The 21,586-nt window shown below is 46.6% G+C and overlaps 2 protein-coding genes across 3 annotated transcripts in view; both read right to left on the reverse strand.

Annotated features, from left to right (window-relative positions):
- Nucleotides 1-163: 163 nt before the first annotated feature.
- On the reverse strand, nucleotides 164-2,339 carry hspb1 (heat shock protein, alpha-crystallin-related, 1). Its single transcript, XM_029172823.3, has 3 exons — nucleotides 1,883-2,339; nucleotides 893-956; nucleotides 164-539 (listed from the first exon to the last, which is right to left on the reverse strand). Exons 1-3 carry the CDS (start codon nucleotides 2,277-2,279, stop codon nucleotides 383-385), a joined length of 618 nt encoding a protein of 205 aa, XP_029028656.1. The 5' UTR covers nucleotides 2,280-2,339; the 3' UTR covers nucleotides 164-382.
- An 898-nt stretch (nucleotides 2,340-3,237) lies between these two features.
- Nucleotides 3,238-21,586, reverse strand: part of srrm3 (serine/arginine repetitive matrix 3) — a 60,618-nt gene continuing 42,269 nt past the window's right edge. The window contains exons 4-14 of one of the 2 annotated variants that reach the window (XM_029172818.3): nucleotides 21,294-21,395; nucleotides 20,724-20,804; nucleotides 20,163-20,231; nucleotides 13,629-13,664; nucleotides 13,451-13,501; nucleotides 12,839-12,946; nucleotides 12,109-12,250; nucleotides 6,876-7,168; nucleotides 6,532-6,783; nucleotides 6,320-6,445; nucleotides 3,238-5,168 (exon numbers count right to left, since the gene is read on the reverse strand). In XM_029172818.3, coding sequence (XP_029028651.1) covers nucleotides 4,925-5,168; nucleotides 6,320-6,445; nucleotides 6,532-6,783; nucleotides 6,876-7,168; nucleotides 12,109-12,250; nucleotides 12,839-12,946; nucleotides 13,451-13,501; nucleotides 13,629-13,664; nucleotides 20,163-20,231; nucleotides 20,724-20,804; nucleotides 21,294-21,395 — 1,504 coding nt within the window. In that variant the 3' untranslated portion in view covers nucleotides 3,238-4,924. Of the gene's footprint in view, nucleotides 5,169-6,319; nucleotides 6,446-6,531; nucleotides 6,784-6,875; nucleotides 7,172-12,108; nucleotides 12,251-12,838; nucleotides 12,947-13,450; nucleotides 13,502-13,628; nucleotides 13,665-20,162; nucleotides 20,232-20,723; nucleotides 20,805-21,293; nucleotides 21,396-21,586 lie in introns of both variants that reach the window. The other variant, XM_029172817.3, reaches the window with a different exon arrangement.

Consider the following 21,586-nt stretch of genomic DNA (forward strand, 5'->3'; position numbering starts at 1 on the left):
TTATTATGCAGATAAAGCCTCCCGGTCGCTCACGGGGGGGGGCTGGCATGTTTCACTCCCTCATGCTTCATTGATCATCAGATGTGTGGAGTCAGCTCACGTGGCTGCTCCAGGATGCTGAGGCCATGCTGGTAGCAAGCAGTCAAACAGCAGAACAGCAGACTTCATGTTTGTTCTTTATTTATTGTTGCTTTTCAAGACTGAGTAGCGTGTTCACAAAGGCAGCTACACCACAGATCACGGATGATCCAGTCCAGCATAAAGGAGATTTAGAAAGCTGAGCTGCGAGGCTCCTGTCCTACTGTATGTTCATACGGAGAGTGTAGTTGTGATGCTCTTTCTACTGCGTGTCGCTGTGGGGTCCGCGATGCGGCCGCTCCTCCTACTTCTTTACCACGCCAGCTTTCTCGCCCACGTTCACGGGTATCGTGGTCTCCGAGTACTCGATGGCCGCTTTGTTCAAAGGCGCCTCCACGGTCAGAACGCCCTCTGGAGACAGGGAGGACGTCACCTTCTCCACGTTGGCCGACGAGGGGAGACTGGTGGCGAGAAATGCAGCACGATGAAAGCAAGCGCCACAGACCACCAGGAGCTTTACTTTAACAAAGCCTGGCCAGATTATGAGGGTGTGAATGGAATGAAATCACACCCATGGTGTGTGTTGTGGCCCCTGGATGGCAGCAGAGGCCAGTGTAAAACAGGGACCAGCACCAGGAGGGGGAGGCTGCTGCTGCTGCTGCTTCCCAGAGCATGGGACTCAGCAGCAGGCCCCCTGCTGGGCAGAGCAGGCTACACCCAATCCCCCGGGAGGAGAGTCAGAGTGTGATTTCAGTCACCCTCAAACACATTCTGGCTCATTGCACAAGTACTGTATCATCAGTGAGGTACTTACGTGTATTTCCGGGTGAAGCTTCTGGACACAAATCCGTGCTCGTCCTTCCTCTCTTCATGTTTGCCTGTGAACAACAGCAGATCCACCACGTTCACCGTAAGAGGAACTAAAATATTAATATGATGAACTAATTGTGTATATTATTAAAACACAAATACAAAGTTGCACCGGCTGCACACTAACTTTCTGATAACACCTGGCACTCGGAGGCTTCAGCAAGAAATAAAAGAAAAATATATTTAATCATTACAATAATAAATTTTGTAACATGATTGATGAACTAACTGTTGTGTATGTGGAGTGAAGGACAGTGTCCTCATCCTGCTCCGTGGGACGACTGGTTCTGCACTAATGTGTTTGTTGTGACAACGGGCTGATAAAGGTCGTCGTCCTCTGGGATCTGTCCTCTCTGCATCAGCGCGTGGGAGCGGCCCGGCAGAACGTCACTCAGCTGCCGCGTGAAGCTCAGTGGTCTGGAAGAGGATGGCTCCGTGGGTCCTGTCATGGCGTTTTTAAACCTTACCCTCGTTCACCGGCGACAGAGTCTAAACATGAGGTGGCAGATTCCGCTGGCACCGGATCCCGGCCTTTGTTTATCCCTGTTGCTCACGTCCAGCCTCACCAGTGAGATGTTGGCCTTTTTCAGGCTGTGGACTCAGTAGCTGGATGACGTCCAGCAGTCCATTTAAAGCAGCAGGTCCACTACTCTGAGGGATGAGTGACCCAGAGAAAAAGGCTCTTTGCACAATGATCCCCTTTGAGTTGCTCTAAGACTCAAGAGTCTCCTGTTGGAATGTTGTTGCCTGCATTTTGAAGCCCCCGCCCTGCACCGACCCTTTCATTATGTAACTCATGAACAATGCTGCCGCCTTTTGTTTTGACCCTGTTCCCGTCTATGTACTGTATCACCGCGTTCGGTCTAGAATCTGCTCTGGTTTCACCTCTGGTTCGCAACTGTGAGGTTGGATCAGAGTGTGAGTGAGGACTCACCGCTGATTTCCACCACGCCATCCTTGGTCTTAACCACCAGCTCCTCGGGGGAGAACTGGTTGACGTCCAGCGACACCTTCCAGTTCTCCGGCGTCTGCTTGATCTCTGAGATGCCGCTGCTCATCTGGCGGGACAGGGCGCGGGCCTGCTGGGCCATCATGGCGTTTGGGTAGAGTGCGGGTCCGTGGCCGTGGGGCATCATGGCGCCCACGTCCGGGGCGAGGAAGGAGGGCCGCATGTACCCGGGCCAGTGGGTGCTGGGGAATGTGGCGAAGTCCTCTAGTGCGGCCGGCATCCCGAAGGTCTGGTCGAAGATGCGGCTGCTCTGGTACCAGTCGCGGAATGGGTCCCAGCTCGGGGTGCGGAGCAGGGTGAAAGGAATATGTCTCTCAGCCATGGCTGCTGTGTTCAAATCCCTTTGGCCTCGGAGGAAGATCTCTTTCAAATGTGCTGTCCGCGGCCCAGCTGAGATCTTTTATACACACTGACACCCCCCCTCGCCCCACCCTGTCAACAGAGCCCTCCCTTCTGACTGAAGCCCCTTCAGCTCACACCCTGAGCTCATTTACGGAAAGCACTAGAATATCTATTTGTGGCAGGCGTAGCACTGGATCGGAATCCGCGAGGAAGGCCCTCCCCAGGAGCAGCTGCACAGTGAACTGTTAAACCTTTCTCCCCCGTGCCGGGCGTAATCCTCCGATCCCAAACAGGACGTCACAACAAGCCAGAAGAGTCTAGCAACGTACAGTTGAATCTCAGAAAAGTCAGATCAGACCAGAGCAGTAAGGGATTTCTCTGTTATGTTGTAATGCATTAGTGGAGAAGCCGGAGAGAGAGAGGGGTTAATATTGTCACAGCCTTTTCCGGTGCTGTCGTGTGCTACAGGAACAGATGCATCCTAGTCTCTTTCAGGGGTCAGGAGGTCGCTGGAGCCGATGCCAGCTGCGACTGGGTGAGAGGTCACTAGTACATCAGTTCATGCATGCTCCCAAAAGGAACATACATTTGTCTCCATGTTCTCTCCAGGTGAATATGGAGACACAGAAAAACAATGAGCAATGGGTTCAAACACAGCTCCTTGATTTCATTTCATTTTCCCACTTATTGTCATTTAATTCTAGAACAATTCTATTATACAAACCCAAAGCAGGATCGTAAGATGTTGATATGTCCCAAATTAGGCCCCTTCCTTCCTCCACCTTCATCCTGCTACTGCCTTGAGTGAATTTAATTCAGCTGGAGAACATTCTAGGTCAGGTGTGGAAGGTTTGGAAGAACTGTTGTCAACAGCGCCATCTGTAGGTCCGTACATGTACTGCAGCCTAATCTCAAAAGAAAAAAAACACAAAGCATCATCCTTTCCCCATTTGCTTCTTTTTATTGTCAGGTATAATAACTTGTACATTACAAAGAATGACTAGAACCAAAGGGGTGATGCAATATTTGGAATAAATTAACAAATGTGCTGGGTGTAATAGTCTGGTTACACTGGGAATGCAACAGGGTGTTGGTGAGACAGGACTGGACGAATGGGAAGGAAGACTTAGGGTGGATCCCTGATTGTATCGCCAGTTTGTTCACTGCACTACTGAGGACAGAGACGAGAGGAGGCATTACAGAATCTGCGTTGTTCGCCTACATCACACAGGGTATGATCCTGCACTGTGAAGATGCCAACCAAGACTGTGTGCACGGAACCACGTTCAGGCACCTTCAGATGCACAGAGCCATTATGAAGGGTTCTCAAATAAACCAGCTCGATGGCAATCGTAGGAGTGACTGTGGGCGGCAACTCGGTTCCAACGGGGGAAATCAGAGTGTGTTCAAAACACTGCAGTGAATCTACGCACTGCTATGAAAGTGATAGGGTGTAAAAGGGGGTGGATCATATACACGTTCCAATGGGAATGTGGCCATAACACCTCTAAAGCCTGTTCCGACTGCTTTACAGCTCATGGCAAAACAACACTCATAAATAAATCCATAATAAATAAACAAATAAATAAACTAACTCATAAATACTATAGATCCATAAATAGCAGTGGTCAAAACAACATTTTGCAGGTTTTCTCTGTACAGCACCTCCCAGCAGCGTTACGGCAGAGGCAAGCTGCAGGGGACGTGTACACACATGCACACACACACGCACACACACATGCACGCACACATGCACACACACACGCACACTAGCAGACTCAACAAAATTATCTTAACAGGGAAGAGAGTAAAAGTACATAATACACAGATTTTGTCACCTCGTCCCATTCTGCAGGTGTCTGACATACTGTATAGGTCAGAGGTCAGAGGGTAGCACAGATGCACCCTGGCAACCCTCACATCCACCAGGTACTCTCCTACGAGCAGCAAGCCTGTCCCGATGCATCATGCTCAACAAACCTCCTCAGACTATATGGACTATACAGTGCATAGTTTACAAAGCCAGAACATAAAGGAGTTTATATCTAGACCCACAGACCTATACAATACAAGTTTATCATATAAAAAGTTCCTTTTTTCCCCGCGTCCCATTTCTTCTGCAGACATCTCCCTTTGTTCTCGCTTCTGTTGATCTGCGCTCGGGTGAAATGACGTCTTGAGGGAGATGAAAACATGATAAGAGAAAAGGAAGGTCTCAGAAACGTACAGCGAGCCGTCGGCGCGTTCTCCTTTCGTGTTCTTCTTTGCTCCCATTTTGAGGATATATTTATATACGTAGTTATATCATACATAGTTTTGAATTCATTTTTGGTTGTTTTGTGGCGGAAGAGAAGGAAAGTGCTAAATATACAGCAAGATTTGATCTTTAGGATCCACAAGAGTCATTGTTGACCAGCAGTGGCCGGTTTTCTGGAGTACCTCAGATATGTGAAGACGTTGATGGAGACGGCCAAGTTCCCAGTAATGTGTCAATTCAAAGTACATTCCTCCTCTTTGATCCAGGCTCTACAATAGACAGGGATGATGGTCACAAATTGAGGCATTTGAGCGCAGGACTGTAGAGCAGCGTGAGTGCTGCTGAGTGAGACGCAGCTTTAGGACTGCTCAGAAGCCGGGGCTGTCATAGCTGCTGCGGCTGTAGTAGCTGTGGTGGCTGCGGGAGCGGCTGCGGCTCCAGCTCCTGCTCGGGCTGCGGCTCCAGCTGCGGCTGCGGCTGCGGCTGCGGCTGTGACTGCGGCTGTGGCTGTAGCTGCTGTAGCTGCGGCTGCGGCTGGACCGCGACGGGCTGCTGTCGTAGCTGGACGAGGACGGGCTGGGCCGGTAGTAGGGGATGGGGCGCTTCCGAGCGCTGGAGGAGGAGAGGAGACGGGAGGGTTAGCAGTTACTGGGACACGTGATGCTGCAGTCGGTGTCAGTGGTGGTGAGAGATCCAGTGTTAGGATACAGAAGTGTCAGTTTAGTGATCAGTACAGGAGCTGAAAGAGAGCAGCTACGTGGGTTAAACAACCAAATCGCTCGCTCACTCGCTCGCTCGCTCGCTCGCTCACTCGCTCACTCACTCACTCACTCACTCACTCACTCACTCACTCACTGTCGTTAGTTTAAGCTTAAGCATAGATTGCCTTTAACGTTAATGGCCCCTGTGGAAGTGCTTCCTGTAATGTAATTAGCTCTCAGCTCCCAAAGAATCTTCTCAGTGGAGGCCAGCACCCAGAAAGATCAACAGTCAACAGTGGAGAGTGAGACAAACACTATCAAGGTATCACTGCTGCAACAAGCTGCGGTTCAGCAGTGTTATAGATAACGGCACTGTGGCTTTGAGCTTTGTATCCACCATGGGAAACACAACAGTGGGTGCAATAGGGAGTATCATCTTAAATAAACCTTGATAGCATTTTAATCTCCTCATCCCCAGCGTTACATTAGTGCAGAGCCTTGCAGGGTGCAGCATTAGAGTCAGTGTGAGCTTCTTTGTGTGCATTTCAGGGAGGGGTTAAAGGAGCGGCAAGCGGACAGGACAGAGCCGGAGGAGGCCATGTTTTACGCTGGCTTCGCTGTTCAGCTTCGGGAGTCAGAGTCGGGGTTCTGCTGCACGGCAACTGTTACCAGGGTAACTAGCCAGCAGCAGCTCAGCTCGGCAGCATCTCCTTGTCTTGGCATCTCGACCTTTAAGACTCCTTCAGGAGTGAAAGATGACAAGATACACACATTCACCCATGTCTGTTTGCGTTTGACTGACAGCACATCATTTACAGGAACATAGATTTAATAATCAACTGCAATATAAAAATAATAAATAAATAATAAATAAAATAAATAAAAAACAACACATTAAAAATCTGTTTCACTACACCACCATAAAATCTGATCAGAGAAGAAAACAAGCAGTTTTTATTTAATTGATTTGATATGGATATTTATAAAACTCTCTAAATCAAACATGTCTGCTTCCAGTGGGCCTCAAGCAGCGTGGGCTGTGATGGTGGACAGCGGTTTTACCTGGTGATCCTGCGCGCCTCCATGAAGCTGGGGGAATCTCTCCTCCTTTTGCGTATGGGCGAGTAGCTGCGCGAGCGGCGGCGAGCGCGGCTGTCCGTGTCCGAGCGGTTGGCGCTGTCCCTCTCTCTGCGCCACACACAGACGTCATCAGCACGGCGATAGGCGGGAAAACCGCGGCGGGAAGGAGCGCGTGACACGGGGCAGGGTCTCACCTGGAGTTGTTCTGCTTGTTGTGCGGGGACTTGGCCTTGCTGGGGCCTCTGTCTCTCGATGCGGTGTGTGAGGACGAATGGCCGCTGCTCCAGGAGCTGCTGCGCTGGCGCAAGTTGGCTTTGGCGCGCGATTCCTCCTTCTTCCTGCCGGATGCGTGCGAGTGTCGCCCCGGAGACGCGGACGGGCTCCGGTGGTGCGCTTTACCCCGGCTCGAGTGGTGGTGACGCTTGGAGGAGTGGCCACCTTTCGTCCTAATGAAGCGTGAGGAGGAAAACAAAGGTGAAGTCATTTTCAATGGCAGAGTTAATTTGACAATGTGGAAGCTGTCAAACATGCGGCGTACTTCCTCTGGTGACGAGACGCTCGCCCTCGGTGCGTGTGGTTGTGCTGGGAGTGGGCCGAGTCGCTGCTGTGAGCGGGGGAGTGGGCGTTTTTGACCTGACTCCTCTGTCTCCCTCTCCTCCCGGAGGCGTGGGACGCCGAGCCCCCCACACCCGAGGTCCTGTCGTCCCCGCTGCCAGGCTCTCCGGCAGCGCCCGTGGGTCCCGGCTGGCACCTGCTGGGGGCGCTGTGGAGCTTGTGCTCTTTCAGCAGAGTGGACTGGATGCTTGCGGAGCTCGCAGTCAGCAGATGGACCTTCTGCAAAGAAATGGTGACCAACAAAAAAAAAAGAAAAGAAAAAAGGACAAAGAGCGCATTAGAGTGTTTTCCGGCCGGTGAGCGATCGCTACGGTGAACTTGCCAAAAGAAGGTAAACAAGTTAAAGAAAAGAATCTAGATTGTCTCCATATGGCTTATAGATAGTCCTCTATGGTGCAGCGCATGCAATACTTGGCATGCAAAACCATAATGAGTTGAAGAAATCATAGTCGCAAAAACAAACAAAAAACTAGAAAGAGGAGGAAGAGAGGAAAGAAACGAAACAAAACTGTGAACCAAAGAGTTTAAAAGAGCAGAGGCAGAAAGTACAGAGCTACAGATTTGGTAGAGTAGAAAAAGAGGACTTCTTCAGTTGTTTTAGTAATGGTTTCAAAAAAAGGAAACGAAACAGAAAGAGAAGACAACTTGACAGAACATCACAGAAATGGAAGGAACAAAATAAAGATCACAATTATTGAATCAATCGAATCAGAAAACAAATCGTTTGCTACTCAATTTTCTCTTTCTGGGTTTTTTTTCCTGAAGACAATTGCTGAGATGTGAACAGCGACCCATTTTCTTTGTTTTTTTTTACGGTTACTCTTGTTTAACTCCCTTCTGGTTAACATCCACTTACCAATAAAGTGGTATTCCCTCCTTTAGTAGGTAAGGTATGAAGAAAAGGGAAAAGTGGGGCAACATAAGTGCATCATTAGATTCACAAAATGCAAGAGAAAAAGACACAAAACCCGTTCCCTGCCAGTGACTCATGAGACAATGCATGGAAATCAATGGAAAAGAACTCAAAAGAGGAAAACCACAATGTGCAGGGAATCCCTCACACAGAGAGTAAATCCTCTGAACCCAGTCACTCCCCTCACGTCACGCTCATGTGTCTGAGCACCGCTGTCCTGTCTGACGTGTGGGTGTGTGCGCGTGAGCTCCCTCAGACCGGACACACATCGATGCTTATCACAGCAGGGTGCCTTTGGAGGTTACTTACACTGACCTGGCTTGGATTCAGTTGACCAATGTAGAAATCATCAATAATTGATTAGTGAGTGAAGAAACCATAAGTAACCTTCTGTGTCATTAAAAGACTTGTTAATTCTTGAATGTATATATTTCATAATATGAGCATTTTCCATGAAAAGACCAAAAGCAACAGTGAGTTGTGTGCTACTGACCTCCACTCACATCCGTGAGAGTGAGAGCATGAACCTGGGCTACGCTAACTGACGCTAACACATTGATGTGGAACCACCCAGTCTATCTGAAAGCAATCCTTAGCTACTGGGCCTCCGTCAAAGCCGCATGTCGTCTGCTCAGACCAAAACAGTTTAGACCATGAATTACCATGATCTTTATTTTTATTAAAGTAAATTATAATATTTTGCCTTTTTATTATTTTCCCATAGAAATAAGTGTCGGAATCTACTCTAGCTACTGCTCTGTGCTGTTGGTTCCTTGACTTGTCATCTACTGCCATGAACCAGTCATATCGTACATTTGGATCGAATTCTTGCAAAACTACTGACGTTCCAGTCGAAGTCAGGACAGGAGCTGTTTAAAAGAGAAGCACAAGCCTTTGGCAGAGTGGCTGGACATGGTAGTATCTGGATGGCTGCACATAATGACTCCAGATGGCAGACGACAGACTAACACAATGTTGGTTTGGTCTTTCCAAGGCCCTTTGTTGGTAAGAAAAACTGCCTTGTCTGCCTGGACAGCAGAACATCTCTTATAGCTAGTGACTGATATGTATGATGCCCAGTTCTGTAAGCAGGTTAAAACGTGTGGGACTCTCCTTCAACAGAGCTGCTCGCTCCGCATGCATTACCATGTGCTGTCTGAGCGACTGCGATCTAAGACACGGCAAAAACACAAACTGATCCTTGCAGCGAGAAGAGCTGTGCTCCACTGGAGAGAAGACAACTAAGCGGTAGAGTAAGAAAGACACACAACCACTGGTGCTCATGACAGTTGTTAGAAACGGGAAATCAATATGGTGGAAATCATAGGACAAATGTACTAATTCACCAACAGACAGAGAGATGCTGGACAAACAGGAATGCATTCTACCAAAAAACAAAGAAACGGAGATGGAAAGAAATGGACCTGGAAGATAGAGCGGGATACTGGACTTCAGACTGAAGTGAAGGAGGAGAGAGAAGAACCAGAGCTCTGTGTAATCCAATCTTTAGAGGGTCAAATCATAAATCATTTGATGAAGTCAAATTAATTTGGTTAAATACCACTGGTAAACAACAGAGAGAGAAAGAGAGAGAGAGAGAGCGAGAGAGAGAGACATTGACGTCACTCAGGCTAGGGTGCTTGTCACATTCTCATCTGCATAAAGATCACGTGCGTAGGCAAAGCATTACCTACCTTCCATTTCAATCAGTGACACGTATGCAATATCAACAAAAAAAGGAAAGAAAGATAAAAGAAAAAAGGAGAAAGCAATGTTCTCTGCAGCGAAATGGGAAAAAGACAATGACCTCTTTTAGTATCAACGCTTCATATTTATGACCAGAGGCTGAGGAGAAACAAAAGCGAAAAGAAAAGGAAAAAAAAAATCCAGATGGAATCCAAAACTCAAACTCAACAAAGGATGGAACTAGAAGCTACATGATTTGCTTTGTCTTTTTCGCTTGTACAAATGCAACCATATTTGTATCAGAACTGAGGTGGAGGGTGGAAGGTGGGGGTGGGGGGGGCAGGGTACATTGTCACAATAATGGACACCCATGTATTGTAGCGAGGAGGAGGAGGAAGGGGGGGGTGCATGCAGAGCTGAAAGATGTGTGGAAAGAAAACTGAAAAAAGGCCAAGACACCAAGAGTGAGACACACAGAGTCACACAGGACACTGATGAGCAGGTAGAAGAGGAGGGTGTGTGTAGGGGGAAGGGGGGTAGGGGGGGTTGAAGAGACAGTCACTGCTATGATGGACTAAGAGATTCAGCACATCTGAAGGGGACCCCAGTCACACGTGGGCCCGGGCAGCAGCCTTTAGGTGCACGGTGGACACGGGAGGATGCTGTGTGGGGGGGGTCGGACTCAGAAACGGCCCGGGTCCCTTTAAAAAGAACACCTCCGCTACTGAGGAGGGAGCGGGCCCCGTTTGGGATTCTCTGGGCGGCTGCGTGGGAGAGTGGGAGCTGCCTCCCACCGCCGTGATGCAGCGGACACGTTCTACATTTAACCTGAGCTGATTCACTCGTACAGTACTGTACTGTACTGTACGCGCTGGGATCCAGTAAGGCTGATATCTACAATGTGCTGTGATTCAGTCTCCTATTTCATTGTCCACCTCTGAATCCCTGAACTATTCTCCTGTGTAGCGGATCAGACAATCCCAACCAGGGCTGGAGGAACACGGACCACAAGGCTGAACTTCAACCCAGGACCTGTGACACAAAACCAGCTTCCTGAGCAAAGCTTCAGTTTAAGGAGCTATTTTAGCTTTGGGTGAAGATCAGCAAGCATCAACATCACCTTCCAAACATCTGGCTTACATGTGAGCTACATAAATGGCCCTTTACAACACACCCGCCTGCCTTGCTTCTCTCTGCACCGATGGAGTAGAAGCAGAAGAAAAAGGACTAACCGCTGAGCAGAGAATGTGCGAAAGAGTAAGAAACAACAAGAAACTCTGACACGTACCCTGTTAACCTACTTGGTCCAGTTCCAAAGCATTTGAGTGCTTTTTCCATAAACGAGACAGAAAGATTTGGGCATTTATTCATGGGCAAATACCAAATAGTTCAGTTGATAAAAGGAAACGACAGAGAATGAAACAAGCAGAGAGTGAGAAGGACAGAGGCCTCAGAGACACATGCACGTGGGAGTAGAAATAGGTTTAGAGACAGATTCATCGGAAGACAAGGCGCCTTTCGGTCTGAGTGATGTGTTTTGTTCCCATCCAACGTAACAGCTAAATGTCTGAACACAGTTTGGTCCAGTTGCCATAACTCTTCAGTAAAGCTGACCTACAGTAGTCTGTCCTGTCTGTGAGTTACACAGTTAAAAGGAAGGGCAGTCACCGGCCCCTTTAGTTTTATTGCAGCGCATTATATTTAGAGGTGGTCCCGATGCTTTGGCCTTTGTTCCTTTTAAAGCGCCACCTCTTCATATAAAGCTCTCTACTGGCCTCTACAGTCATCAGACTGTACTGTACCTAATAAAGTGGCCAGTCAGTGCGTGTTGTTTCGACATTTTAAATCCTTCAAATCAAAGACTCCTGCAGAACCAGCTGATACCTGGAACGGTGAGCGTCACCACGGTCACAGCAGTACGCTGTTATTCACACCGTAACTGGATTAGTCAGTGAAGAGCACATCAGACGTCTGATCGTGACTTTGACAACACTTTATCTATATAGGCTTTTAAGACTCATTTCGTTAGACATGTGGAATGGTTCCACCTATTCCTGGTTCTGTTTACCCTCTGTCTTACCAGTCACAGGCTTGGCAGAAACAACACATGTCTTCTGCTCATTCGATTGGAAATACTGTTTGCAGCTGTCTCTCCATTATCAGTTCCAGCTGAGGTGCCGTATGCTGATGTGGCGCTCGGGCTCAGAGGATGTGCTGAACGGAGTAGAACCTTTATTAAGTTTGCTCCCTTTCTATTTTACCGGCAAAACGACAAGAACAAATCGAAAAGAAAAAAAAATGGTGGCAGAGGAGTCAAAGAGCCAGAAAAGCAGCGGGAGCGGCAAGTTGTGCACAGCGAGGAGGTTCTCTTACGTCAACACATGTACAAAGTCTGAATAACTTAAAAAAAACCTTAAAAACCTACATCAAATGAGAGTTAATATCAACCGAAGACAAGAGCAGGATTAAAGTCATGTGGACTGTGGTAGATACCATTGCAGTGGTAGTGGTGGGAGGAGGATGGGGGTGTGGGAGCAGAGTAGAGGGGATTACATACATCGTGGCCTTTCTCAGCGGCGTGGTTGAGTATGCCGGCCTTGCCGTTGCGACTTCGCTGGGCCTGGTCCCCGTTGTGCCAGGCAGCGGGGCTGTCGGGGCCCGGAGGCAGCAGGGCGCCGGAGGCCTTGTGCTTGTTCAGTCTGAGGAAGGAGTCAGGTCACTCGTCACGCGGCAAGTCTGACATGCACTGGTCTCTGACACAGTCATTTCCATCCAATCAGAATTATTATTATCCACACACTCTTGGTGAGCAGAGGTCAAAGTGACTTGTACTGTATCTTTGAGTTCCGTCATGAAAACGTTCCTATAATATATATGTAAATCTGCAGAAGTGAGGTCACAGTGACCTTGACCTTTGAACTTTATTCATGATACATTTATTAATTTCAGACCTGATAGATGCCTGTGCAAATTTGTTACTCACCGTCATTCATTTTACTAAAAAAGGTCCAAATCTTTAAAATAATTTAAATCAAGAGTCGTATGAGGTGAAAGACAGCGGCTGCATGGGTGCAATCACTTAATGCTGGAGTGATGAGGAGCTCTAATTGTATCCTAATCTATCCCCCGAGGGCCACAAGCAAATTAAAGAGAGCCTTACAGTCACCAGGGCAACCGTCAGCAGACTCTGTGTGTGTGTGTGTGTGTGTGTGTGTGTGTGTGTGTGTGTGTGTGTGTGTGTGTGTGTGTGTGTGTGTGTGTGTGTGTGTGTGTGTGTGTCCCTCTACCTGCTGGGGGACTTGGAGGCGCTCCGAGTGGAGGACAGCGAGGCGCTGCGGGAGCTGCAGCAGCTGCCTTGGTGTTGTGAGTTCCTGCCGGGGGTCTCAGCGGGGGACCTGACGGACGACAAAGGACGGGCGGACACGCGTCACACACACCGGCACGCACAGACACACGTGTATGTATGCACCATAGGGGACACGCACCAGCCACGGGGAGCTCAATAGTCAATCTCAATGTAAAACAGTTCATGCACTGCCAAACATTTTCAATATATATTCTAATCAAGGCCGGGTAGATGCATGGGAGGGAGATTGTCTTGGAGTCTCTCATACAGTATATGCTTAAAGGATACTTTAATTTTCTCTGTGAGCCAAGCGCTGAGATAACTGCTGTAAAATACTAATATAAATTTATGAGATTTTACGTGATTCCCAACGTTCCCACTGCTGAAGACGGAGACGGTTGCATTTACTGTGTGCAGAGGACACGCTGCACTGAAATGACTTCTATGCCGCATATTATTATTATTATTATCATTACATCAGATTTGCAGATGCGCCGGACGGTTTCCTGTCGGGTCAGAATCAATGCGGAAGCAGCAGTTTCTGGGGTCTCACCTCTTTTTCTGCTTGTTCTTGTCTTTGTGTTTGTTCTTGGGGCTGCCAGACCTGAAACAAAGGTCAGAGGCACAGAGCGGCTGAACTCACTGCTCACTGCTGTCGTTAAACAGCAACCAAAGAGCGCGTGGCCGTGACGCACAGGTTAAACAGCGCTGCTTCACTCTCTCATACACACCTGTATCTCCGCTTCTTCCTGGAGGCAGATCCCGATCTGACAACAACAAAAACAGCACCGTAATACGTCACGTCATCACCTCCAGTGTGTTACAACTGCAGGAACCTCGGGCTTGTTGGCTAATGTGATTAGCATTTGCAGGTTTACCAGCTGGTTCTTGGAATTGAACTAGGACATCATCATGCTAAAGGCTGCTAACCTTTGCTAATACATGAACACATCCATACAAACATACTAATAGTTTCAGTCTTTCGACACATACTGTAGTGATGAGGATAAGAGCGAGGGAGCTGTCCTCATGACGACAGCATCACTTCCACCCTCGCCGTGGTTTCCATGGTGATTAGGCAGAGGTGATGCTATTTGGACGAAGGGCCCTTTATGTCTCCTGCTGTTTTTATACACGTGCAGCGTGAAGTGGGAAGTGGGGAGTGGGGAGTGGGAAGGAGTGGACACGCTGACACGCGACCAATGAAGCTGTCAGAGTGGAGTACGTTTTAATCAGCCCCGGACGTCTTCACAGGACTTCTGGCGCCGTGGAGAGCTCGCCGCCCCTCGCTCGTGCCTCCTGGTCGCTGCTAAACCCGGCAGCTCCTGCTACTGGGCCGACTGTCATCCGGACGAGGTAACGCTACACGGAGCTATTAGCGAGGAGCAGGACCCGACAGCGCCGCCAGGGGCCGACTCTGGGGAAGAGCCCTGCGTGTGGCTCCCCCCGACTCATATACATTATTCATATATCAACAGCACCTGCAATGCAGCGTGTGGATGGATGAGAGGTGGGACGCGGGAGCGAGGCAGCGCAGCGATGCTCAGCACTTCGGTGCGAGGCTCGTTTTTCTTGTGACAGCCGCCTATTTGGGGCCGGGTTATTAGAGCAACACATTTAGAGCCGCTCCCTCCAGTCAGGAGGAGGAGGACGCTCCACCGTGGCTTATTGCTGCTGTGACACCCCAAGGCACTGAACAAGTGTCTGCTGATGAGCTCTGGCTCCTTCCTGTCTCTACTTCCCTTCTATCAATTTAACCTATTTATCGTCCTTTAATTACATCGACTTTCTCCTTTATATTCTTCCCTTTCTACACTTTACAATGGTCTCTTTGCTTCCTTTGTGTTTACTTGTTCCAGACCTGTTGTTCTTGTTTGCCTCTTTCCTTTTCTCCTTCGTCTTTGGTTCCTAGTTTCTTTTCCATCCTTTTCCTTATTTTTCTTTTCTTTGTTGTTCTTGTTCTTAGTCTTAGTTATCGCATAGAGACTGTGTCTGCTTCTCGACCACCTAAACTATACAAGTCACAAACAAATCAAAGAGGAGTGACTTACCAGAATTTAATAAACATCAAAACAGTTCCTCTTACGGAACAAAGTAATAGTAAGCTAATGAAGTGTGGTTTATTAAATATCAGATCTCTCTCATCTAAATCCTTTTTAATAAATGACTTGATAAGTGACCATCACATAGATCTGTTCTGTCTCACTGAAACCTGGCTGCAGCAGGATGAATATGTTACTTTAAATGAGTCGACTCCAATGAGTCACATCAACTATCATGTTCCAAGAAGTACAGGTAGAGGTGGAGGAGTAGCAGCAGTTTATAAATCAGATTTATTAATTACTCCTAAACCTAAACATAGTTATAACTCATTTGAGAGCCTCACTCTGAGCCTTTCTCACCCAGACTCTAAAACTCAGAAACCAGTTGTGTTTTGTATTGTTTACCGTCCTCCTGCTCCATATTCAGAGTTCTTAACTGAATTCTCTGAATTCTTATCTGACTTAGTTCTTAGCACAGATAAAGTCATTGTAGTGGGAGACTTTAACATTCATGTAGATGTTGACAGCAACTGTCTCAGCACTGCTTTTAACTCCTTAATAGACACTATTGGTTTTACACAGCAGGTAAATGAACCCACTCATCGTTTTAACCACACTCTAGATCTTGTCCTGACATATGGAGTTGAAATTGATAATTTAATAGTTCTTCCCCAAAACCCTCTGTTATCTGACCATTTCTTATTAACTTTTGAATTTAGCACAACTGACCCTATAACAGCTGGAAAGAAATGTTACTATAGCAGGTGTTTATCTGACAATGCTGTTGCCAGATTCAAGCAGATGATTCCATCATCTTTTGCCTCAATGTCTTGCAGATACACAGAGAACAGTCACCTTAATCCTTATGAACAGGTTGACTGTCTTGTAGATGATGCTGCAGCTTCTCTACGTACAATGTTAGACACAGTGGCTCCTCTGAAGAAGAAGACAGTGAATCAGAGGAGGTTAGCTCCGTGGTATAACTCAGACATCCGCAGTCTAAAGCAAAGGACTAGACAACTAGAAAGACAGTGGCGTTCCAACAAAATAAATGTAAACTGCATTGCATGGAAGGACAGTCTAATGAAATATAAAAAAGCACTTTGTGCTGCTAGAAAAACATATTATTCCTCCCTAATTGAGGAAAACAAAAACAACCCCAGGTTTCTTTTCAGCACTGTAGCCAGGCTGACAAAGAGTCATAGCTGTATTGAGTCTACTATCCCCTTAAATCTCAGCAGCAATGACTTTATGAACTACTTTACTAATAAAATTATTATCATTAGAAAAAACATTCAGCAGCGACTTCTTCCAAATGACAGAAAGCACTGTCTAGATCCATTAACTTTAAATTTATTAAATCCTCTGTCTTACCTAGACAGCTTCTCCCCCATAACTCATATGGAGTTAACCTCAATAATTAACTCTTCCAAGTCGTCCACTTGTCTTTTAGATCCAATCCCAACCAGATTACTCAAAGAAGTTCTACCTTTAATCAGCTCATCCATATTAAATCAAATCAACCAATCTTTACAACTAGGCTATGTACCACAGGCTTTTAAGGTGGCTGTGGTCAAACCTCTATTGAAAAAACCAACCCTTGACCCTGGACAACTAGCCAACTATAGGCCCATTTCAAATTTACCCTTTATTTCCAAGATTTTGGAAAAAATCGTGGCTAAACAATTATCTGATCACCTTAGTGGGAATAACCTGTATGAAGATTTTCAGTCAGGATTTAGAAAACATCATAGCACAGAAACAGCTCTGGTTAGAGTTACTAATGATCTTCTATTAGCTTCGGACAATGGTCTAGTTTCTGTCCTTGTCCTGTTAGATCTTAGTGCTGCATTTGATACAATTGATCATCACATTCTATTACAGACACTAGAACATAGAATCGGGATTAATGGAACAGCATTGGGATGGTTTAAATCCTATTTGTTGAACAGATTCCAGTTTGTTCATGTTAATGATAAATTCTCCACACGCACAAGGATTAGCTATGGAGTTCCACAGGGTTCTGTGCTGGGTCCAATTCTGTTTAGCTTATACATGTCTCCTCTAGGTGAGATTATTAGAAAGCATTCTATTAATTTTCATTTTTACGCAGATGATACTCAGCTATACATGTCCTTGGAACCAAATGAAACAGATCAACTAGTCAAAATTCAGGGTTGTTTAAAAGACATCAAATCCTGGATGTCCCAAAACTTCCTTCAACTAAACTCAGATAAAACCGAGATTCTTATTGTTGGGCCTAAAAATCTGAGAGAGACACTATTGAGTCAGATAGCCACCCTGGATGGCATAACATTAGCTTCAGATTCTACTGTGAGGAACCTTGGTGTCATGTTTGACCAGGATCTCTCTTTTACATCATACATTAAACAAATCTCCAGAACCGCCTACTTCCACCTTAGAAATATAGTTAAAATCAGAAGCATCCTCTCTCAGAGCGATGCAGAGAAACTGATCCATGCATTTGTTACCTCTAGGCTGGACTACTGTAACTCCTTACTCATAGGATGTCCTAACAGCTCCTTAAAAAACCTACAGCTCATTCAAAATGCTGCAGCCAGAGTTCTGACAGGACTTAGAAAGAGAGATCACATTTCTCCTACATTAGCTTCTCTGCACTGGCTGCCTGTAAAATGTAGGATAGAATTTAAAATTCTCCTACTCACATACAAAGTACTCAATGATAAAGCTCCTTCTTATCTTAAAGACCTTATAGTTCCTTATGCTCCCAGCAGAACACTTCGTTCTCAGAGCGCTGGGCTACTTGCGGTTCCTAGAGTGTTTAAATGTAGAACAGGGGGCAGAGCTTTTAGCTACCAAGCTCCTCTCCTCTGGAACCAGCTCCCTCTTCAGGTTCGAGAAGCTGACACACTCTCCACCTTTAAGATTAGGCTTAAAACCTTCCTTTTTGATAAAGCTTATAGTTAGAGATGGTTCAGGTCACTGGCAATTATTGTTAGTCACAGGAACCATCTCTTAGTTAAGCTGCAATAGACATAGACTGCTGGGGGACTTAATTTATACACTGAGCTCCTCTGTTTCCTTCTACCTCCTCTGTCCCATAACCTCCCATCATTGTCCCATGTTTAACTAACCTTGTCTCTTTCTGTCCAGTAGTTGTGCTTCTCTCCTCTCTCCCCCCCACCCCCACTCTTTCTCCCTCTCTGTCCTCACCCACAGGTATCATTGGACTCAAAGTTTGGTGTCTGTGATGGGCAGCTGCGGATCCAACCATCCTGCCTGCATCCAGTCCCTGGTCCTACCATCCTGCCTGTGCTCTGTTGTTGCTTGTTGTTGCTTGTTGCTGTTGCTGTGCTTTTCTATCTCTCTATCCTCTCACCCCAACCGGTCGAGGCAGATGGCCGCCCACATCCAGTCTGGTTCTGCTGGAGGTTTCTTCCTCGTTAGAGAGGGAGTTTTTCCTCTCCACTGTTGCTGTCAAATTAAATGCTTGCTGTATGTGGGATTTGTTGGGTTTAGTTGTGTGAGGTTTTAAACCTTACTTTGTAAAGTGCCTTGAAATAACTTTGTTGTGATTTGGCGCTATATAAATAAAATTGAATTGAAATTGAATTGAATTGAATTGTTTCATTGATGTTTCTTTTTTCTTGCATTCATTACTTGCCTCCTCTACCTTTACCGACCTATTTCCTCCTTGCTCTCATTTTCCCCATCCCTCTTCTCTCTTATGCATATTTATTCCTCTTATGAGTCTTATACTGAGTCATTCCTTTCCTCATTGTGTCTCCTTTCCTTCTTCTTTCCTCTGAATTTTGAAACTACTGCACCAGAGGCAAACAAATACAAGAGCATGGACCCAGCATTAAACTCTGTATGTCCTGACCCTGTCTGATGCTGCAATCATTCGCTCGCTAGCGGAGCGTCTTCCCATGCGCTGTGTTTTCCATCTGTTGCCAGATTGTCATCCGCTCCGGCGTGGTGTTCCAGCCTTCTGTTTCTGATTGCCTGAATCCGCCTGTTAATCAACATGTTCCAAATCAGGACTCTGAGCTTGTTTTCCCCCATTTAGACTTTGGGCTGTTCTGTCACTCCAGCTTAGTGAGGAGGATTCCTGATTCATTTGCTTTGAGATTTCTATCTTGCCACGACCTTCAATGGGGATCATCTTGTAATGTCCTGGTTCTGCTGTTTCTAATGAAGTCATTCAGTTAAAAGAGAAGAGCAATCACCTGAATGCTGTCACCACTTCAGACAAAGCTCACAACAGAAACAACCAATCAGAATCCCCATTACATCCTTGTAATAAATACCTAAACTCGCTGCATCAGACCCCAGTGCACATTGTACTAACGTATGAGCTCTGCAGAATGCGTCAGTGGACAGCTCCAATCATGGACATCGCCATGGAGTTTTGCACCCCGGAGGGTGACAGTGGCCGGGATGACTAAGCCGCCTATGGTTTTAGGGGCTGTCAAGTCAGTAGAAGGCATCGCTGGCAGCCTAAGCCAGAACGCCCCAGCAGACACGGACTTTCAGATCGCCATGGTTACCCACATGACTCACAGAATCTGAGGCAGGACTCGGTAACGCACGGGCTCGTTTTGTCTCAGGTTCGTTCAGTGCCACCGATCAGGGACAGGGGAGGGGAAGGTGGCCTTCAACAGCCCAGCTGGAAAATACAAACAACTTGTGATGTGTTCAGCTTCACTGACGCACCAGCTGTCTTCCAGAATCTGGCTAAGCGGCATCCGTGGCCGGTGATACGTGATGACATTCAGGTTTTCTCTCGGAGCTGCTTCTGTGTTGAAGCTGAGGAGTGTGATTTGCAGCCGTTTGTGATCTAATGGTCGTCATCAGCATCAGGTTAGCTCCAGACGCTAGGAGCAGGGGGGAGAGAGTGGAGGTGTGAACTTCCAAAGACGTGTCCTGGACTCAGACGGCTGAGGATTGTGGTTTCTCTTCCTTGTTACTCTTTAGTAGAAAAGCGGTACGTTGTGCTGAAACTCCAGCTCTACTTACTGTACCTGCTTCTCTCTGCCATTGCTCACTTTTCCTTCTATCTGAAAGGCGGCCATCTTCCGTTGCCCTCTATCTAAAAAGCTGCTTTTACTTTACACTTACTCCTTTATCCTCCTCCAAGGCACTATGTGTAACTACATTTTGTTGTATTCATATCCATAATAATAATAATGTAAATGACCTATTACTGTGAGTCAGTGTCCTCAGCGTGTACGCACTCACCTGTCTCTCTTGTGTTTCTTCCCACTCTTCTTCTTCTTCTCTCTGCGTGTGGGTGACGAGCTGCCAAACCTGTCGATGGGAGGGTGGGGAAAAAAAGCGTGCATGCTTTCACTGCAAAATGAGAAAAGCTCAAATCGGGCTTTTCGCTCGTCTTTGTGTTACATTTCATTGCACCAGGGAGAGGATCTTTGTTAGTAAAGGTGTCATCCTTTAGTGGCTGGGCTGACAAATCAGGCTCTCTTTGTGCCTGGCTCTATTCATCAATCTGCCTTCCTCATTTCTTCCTTTCCTTCCTCTCTTTCCCACCAATCTCCTCCTTTCGCTGACCTTGTTAAGGAAAATGAACGATGAGACGAAGCCTTGCTAATCACTCCCCACAAATATTTTTCCTCTACCTTCACAATCACAGTGTCGGATGGCTTGTTCTCAGTTTTCTAATCAAAATAATTGGAATTCCATTTCACAAAACCACTGTGTAATTATTCTCTCGATGAGGCCAGGAAAAAAAAGAAAATGGAGATAAATCAAACCACTTCATCAGTAGGCACAGTTTTCACTCACCGACTCCTGCGACGGCCAGATTTCTTCTTCTTCCTTTTCTTCGGACGGGGGGATGGAGAGCTGCTTGATTTCCTCTTCACTCTGAATTGGCCAGAAAAACAGAGAAGGACACGTAGAGTGAGCAGGGCAGAAATAATCCTCAAGTGATTGTTATTATGACTGTGTTGTGAAGGTACAGAGTTTGATTATAGTTATTTTCTGCTGTGTCGATAATGCGACATGTGTTTTTGCATTTTCTCAATTAATTAATTTGCTTGGATACTTCCCTAATATTCGTCCAATATACACTGAGCTGAAGAACAATCCCCATAGCTGAATCACATTTTATAGGCAGCAGGAGACCTTTAGTTTCCATGATAAGCAAACTATAAATTATTTACAGTGTGGACTGTATTAACTTTAGCTTGTGTGCCTCACAAACTCGCCTAAATAAGTGTATCTTACTACAACAGACACATCTTTTATGATTTCCATAGGAGCGGTGGGGCAGAAATATAAGAGACGGCCCAAGTGATTTCAAATTCTAATAACAGGTGGATGCGTGTGTGTGTTTGTGTTTGTGCGTTTTACCTGCTGTCACTGTGGTAATCATGGTCATAGTCAGCGTCTTCATAACCAGCCAGTTCAGGGTTTTCTTCGTACTCGTCAGGATGATAGTGCAGATGGTTGGCGCTGTAAAACGGAGAAGGATCATAAACGTGAGGGCCCAAAGATCAAAGAAAGGATCCAAATCTCTAGAACTAGAAAAGTAGCAACACAAAACACTTCACCCACCATCCCATAGTTACATAATCCCTCAGTCTTAGAGAATAATTTCTATCTGTCGTATATTCTGACAGATGTCCTCCCACTTCCATCAACCC

This window comes from Betta splendens, chromosome 14 (genome assembly GCF_900634795.4).
Source record: "Betta splendens chromosome 14, fBetSpl5.4, whole genome shotgun sequence".
NCBI classification, from domain to species: Eukaryota; Metazoa; Chordata; class Actinopteri; order Anabantiformes; family Osphronemidae; genus Betta; species Betta splendens.

Coding starts and splice junctions, on each gene's coding strand:
- hspb1 (XM_029172823.3), bottom strand. CDS start 2,279: ATGGCTGAGAGACATATTCCTTTCACCCTGCTCCGCACCCCGAGCTGG. Junction 957..1,882: donor TGGCGTGGTGGAAATCAGCG/GTGAGTCCTCAC, acceptor TGTTGTTCACAG/GCAAACATGAAGAGAGGAAG. Junction 540..892: donor AGCTTCACCCGGAAATACAC/GTAAGTACCTCA, acceptor TCTCGCCACCAG/TCTCCCCTCGTCGGCCAACG.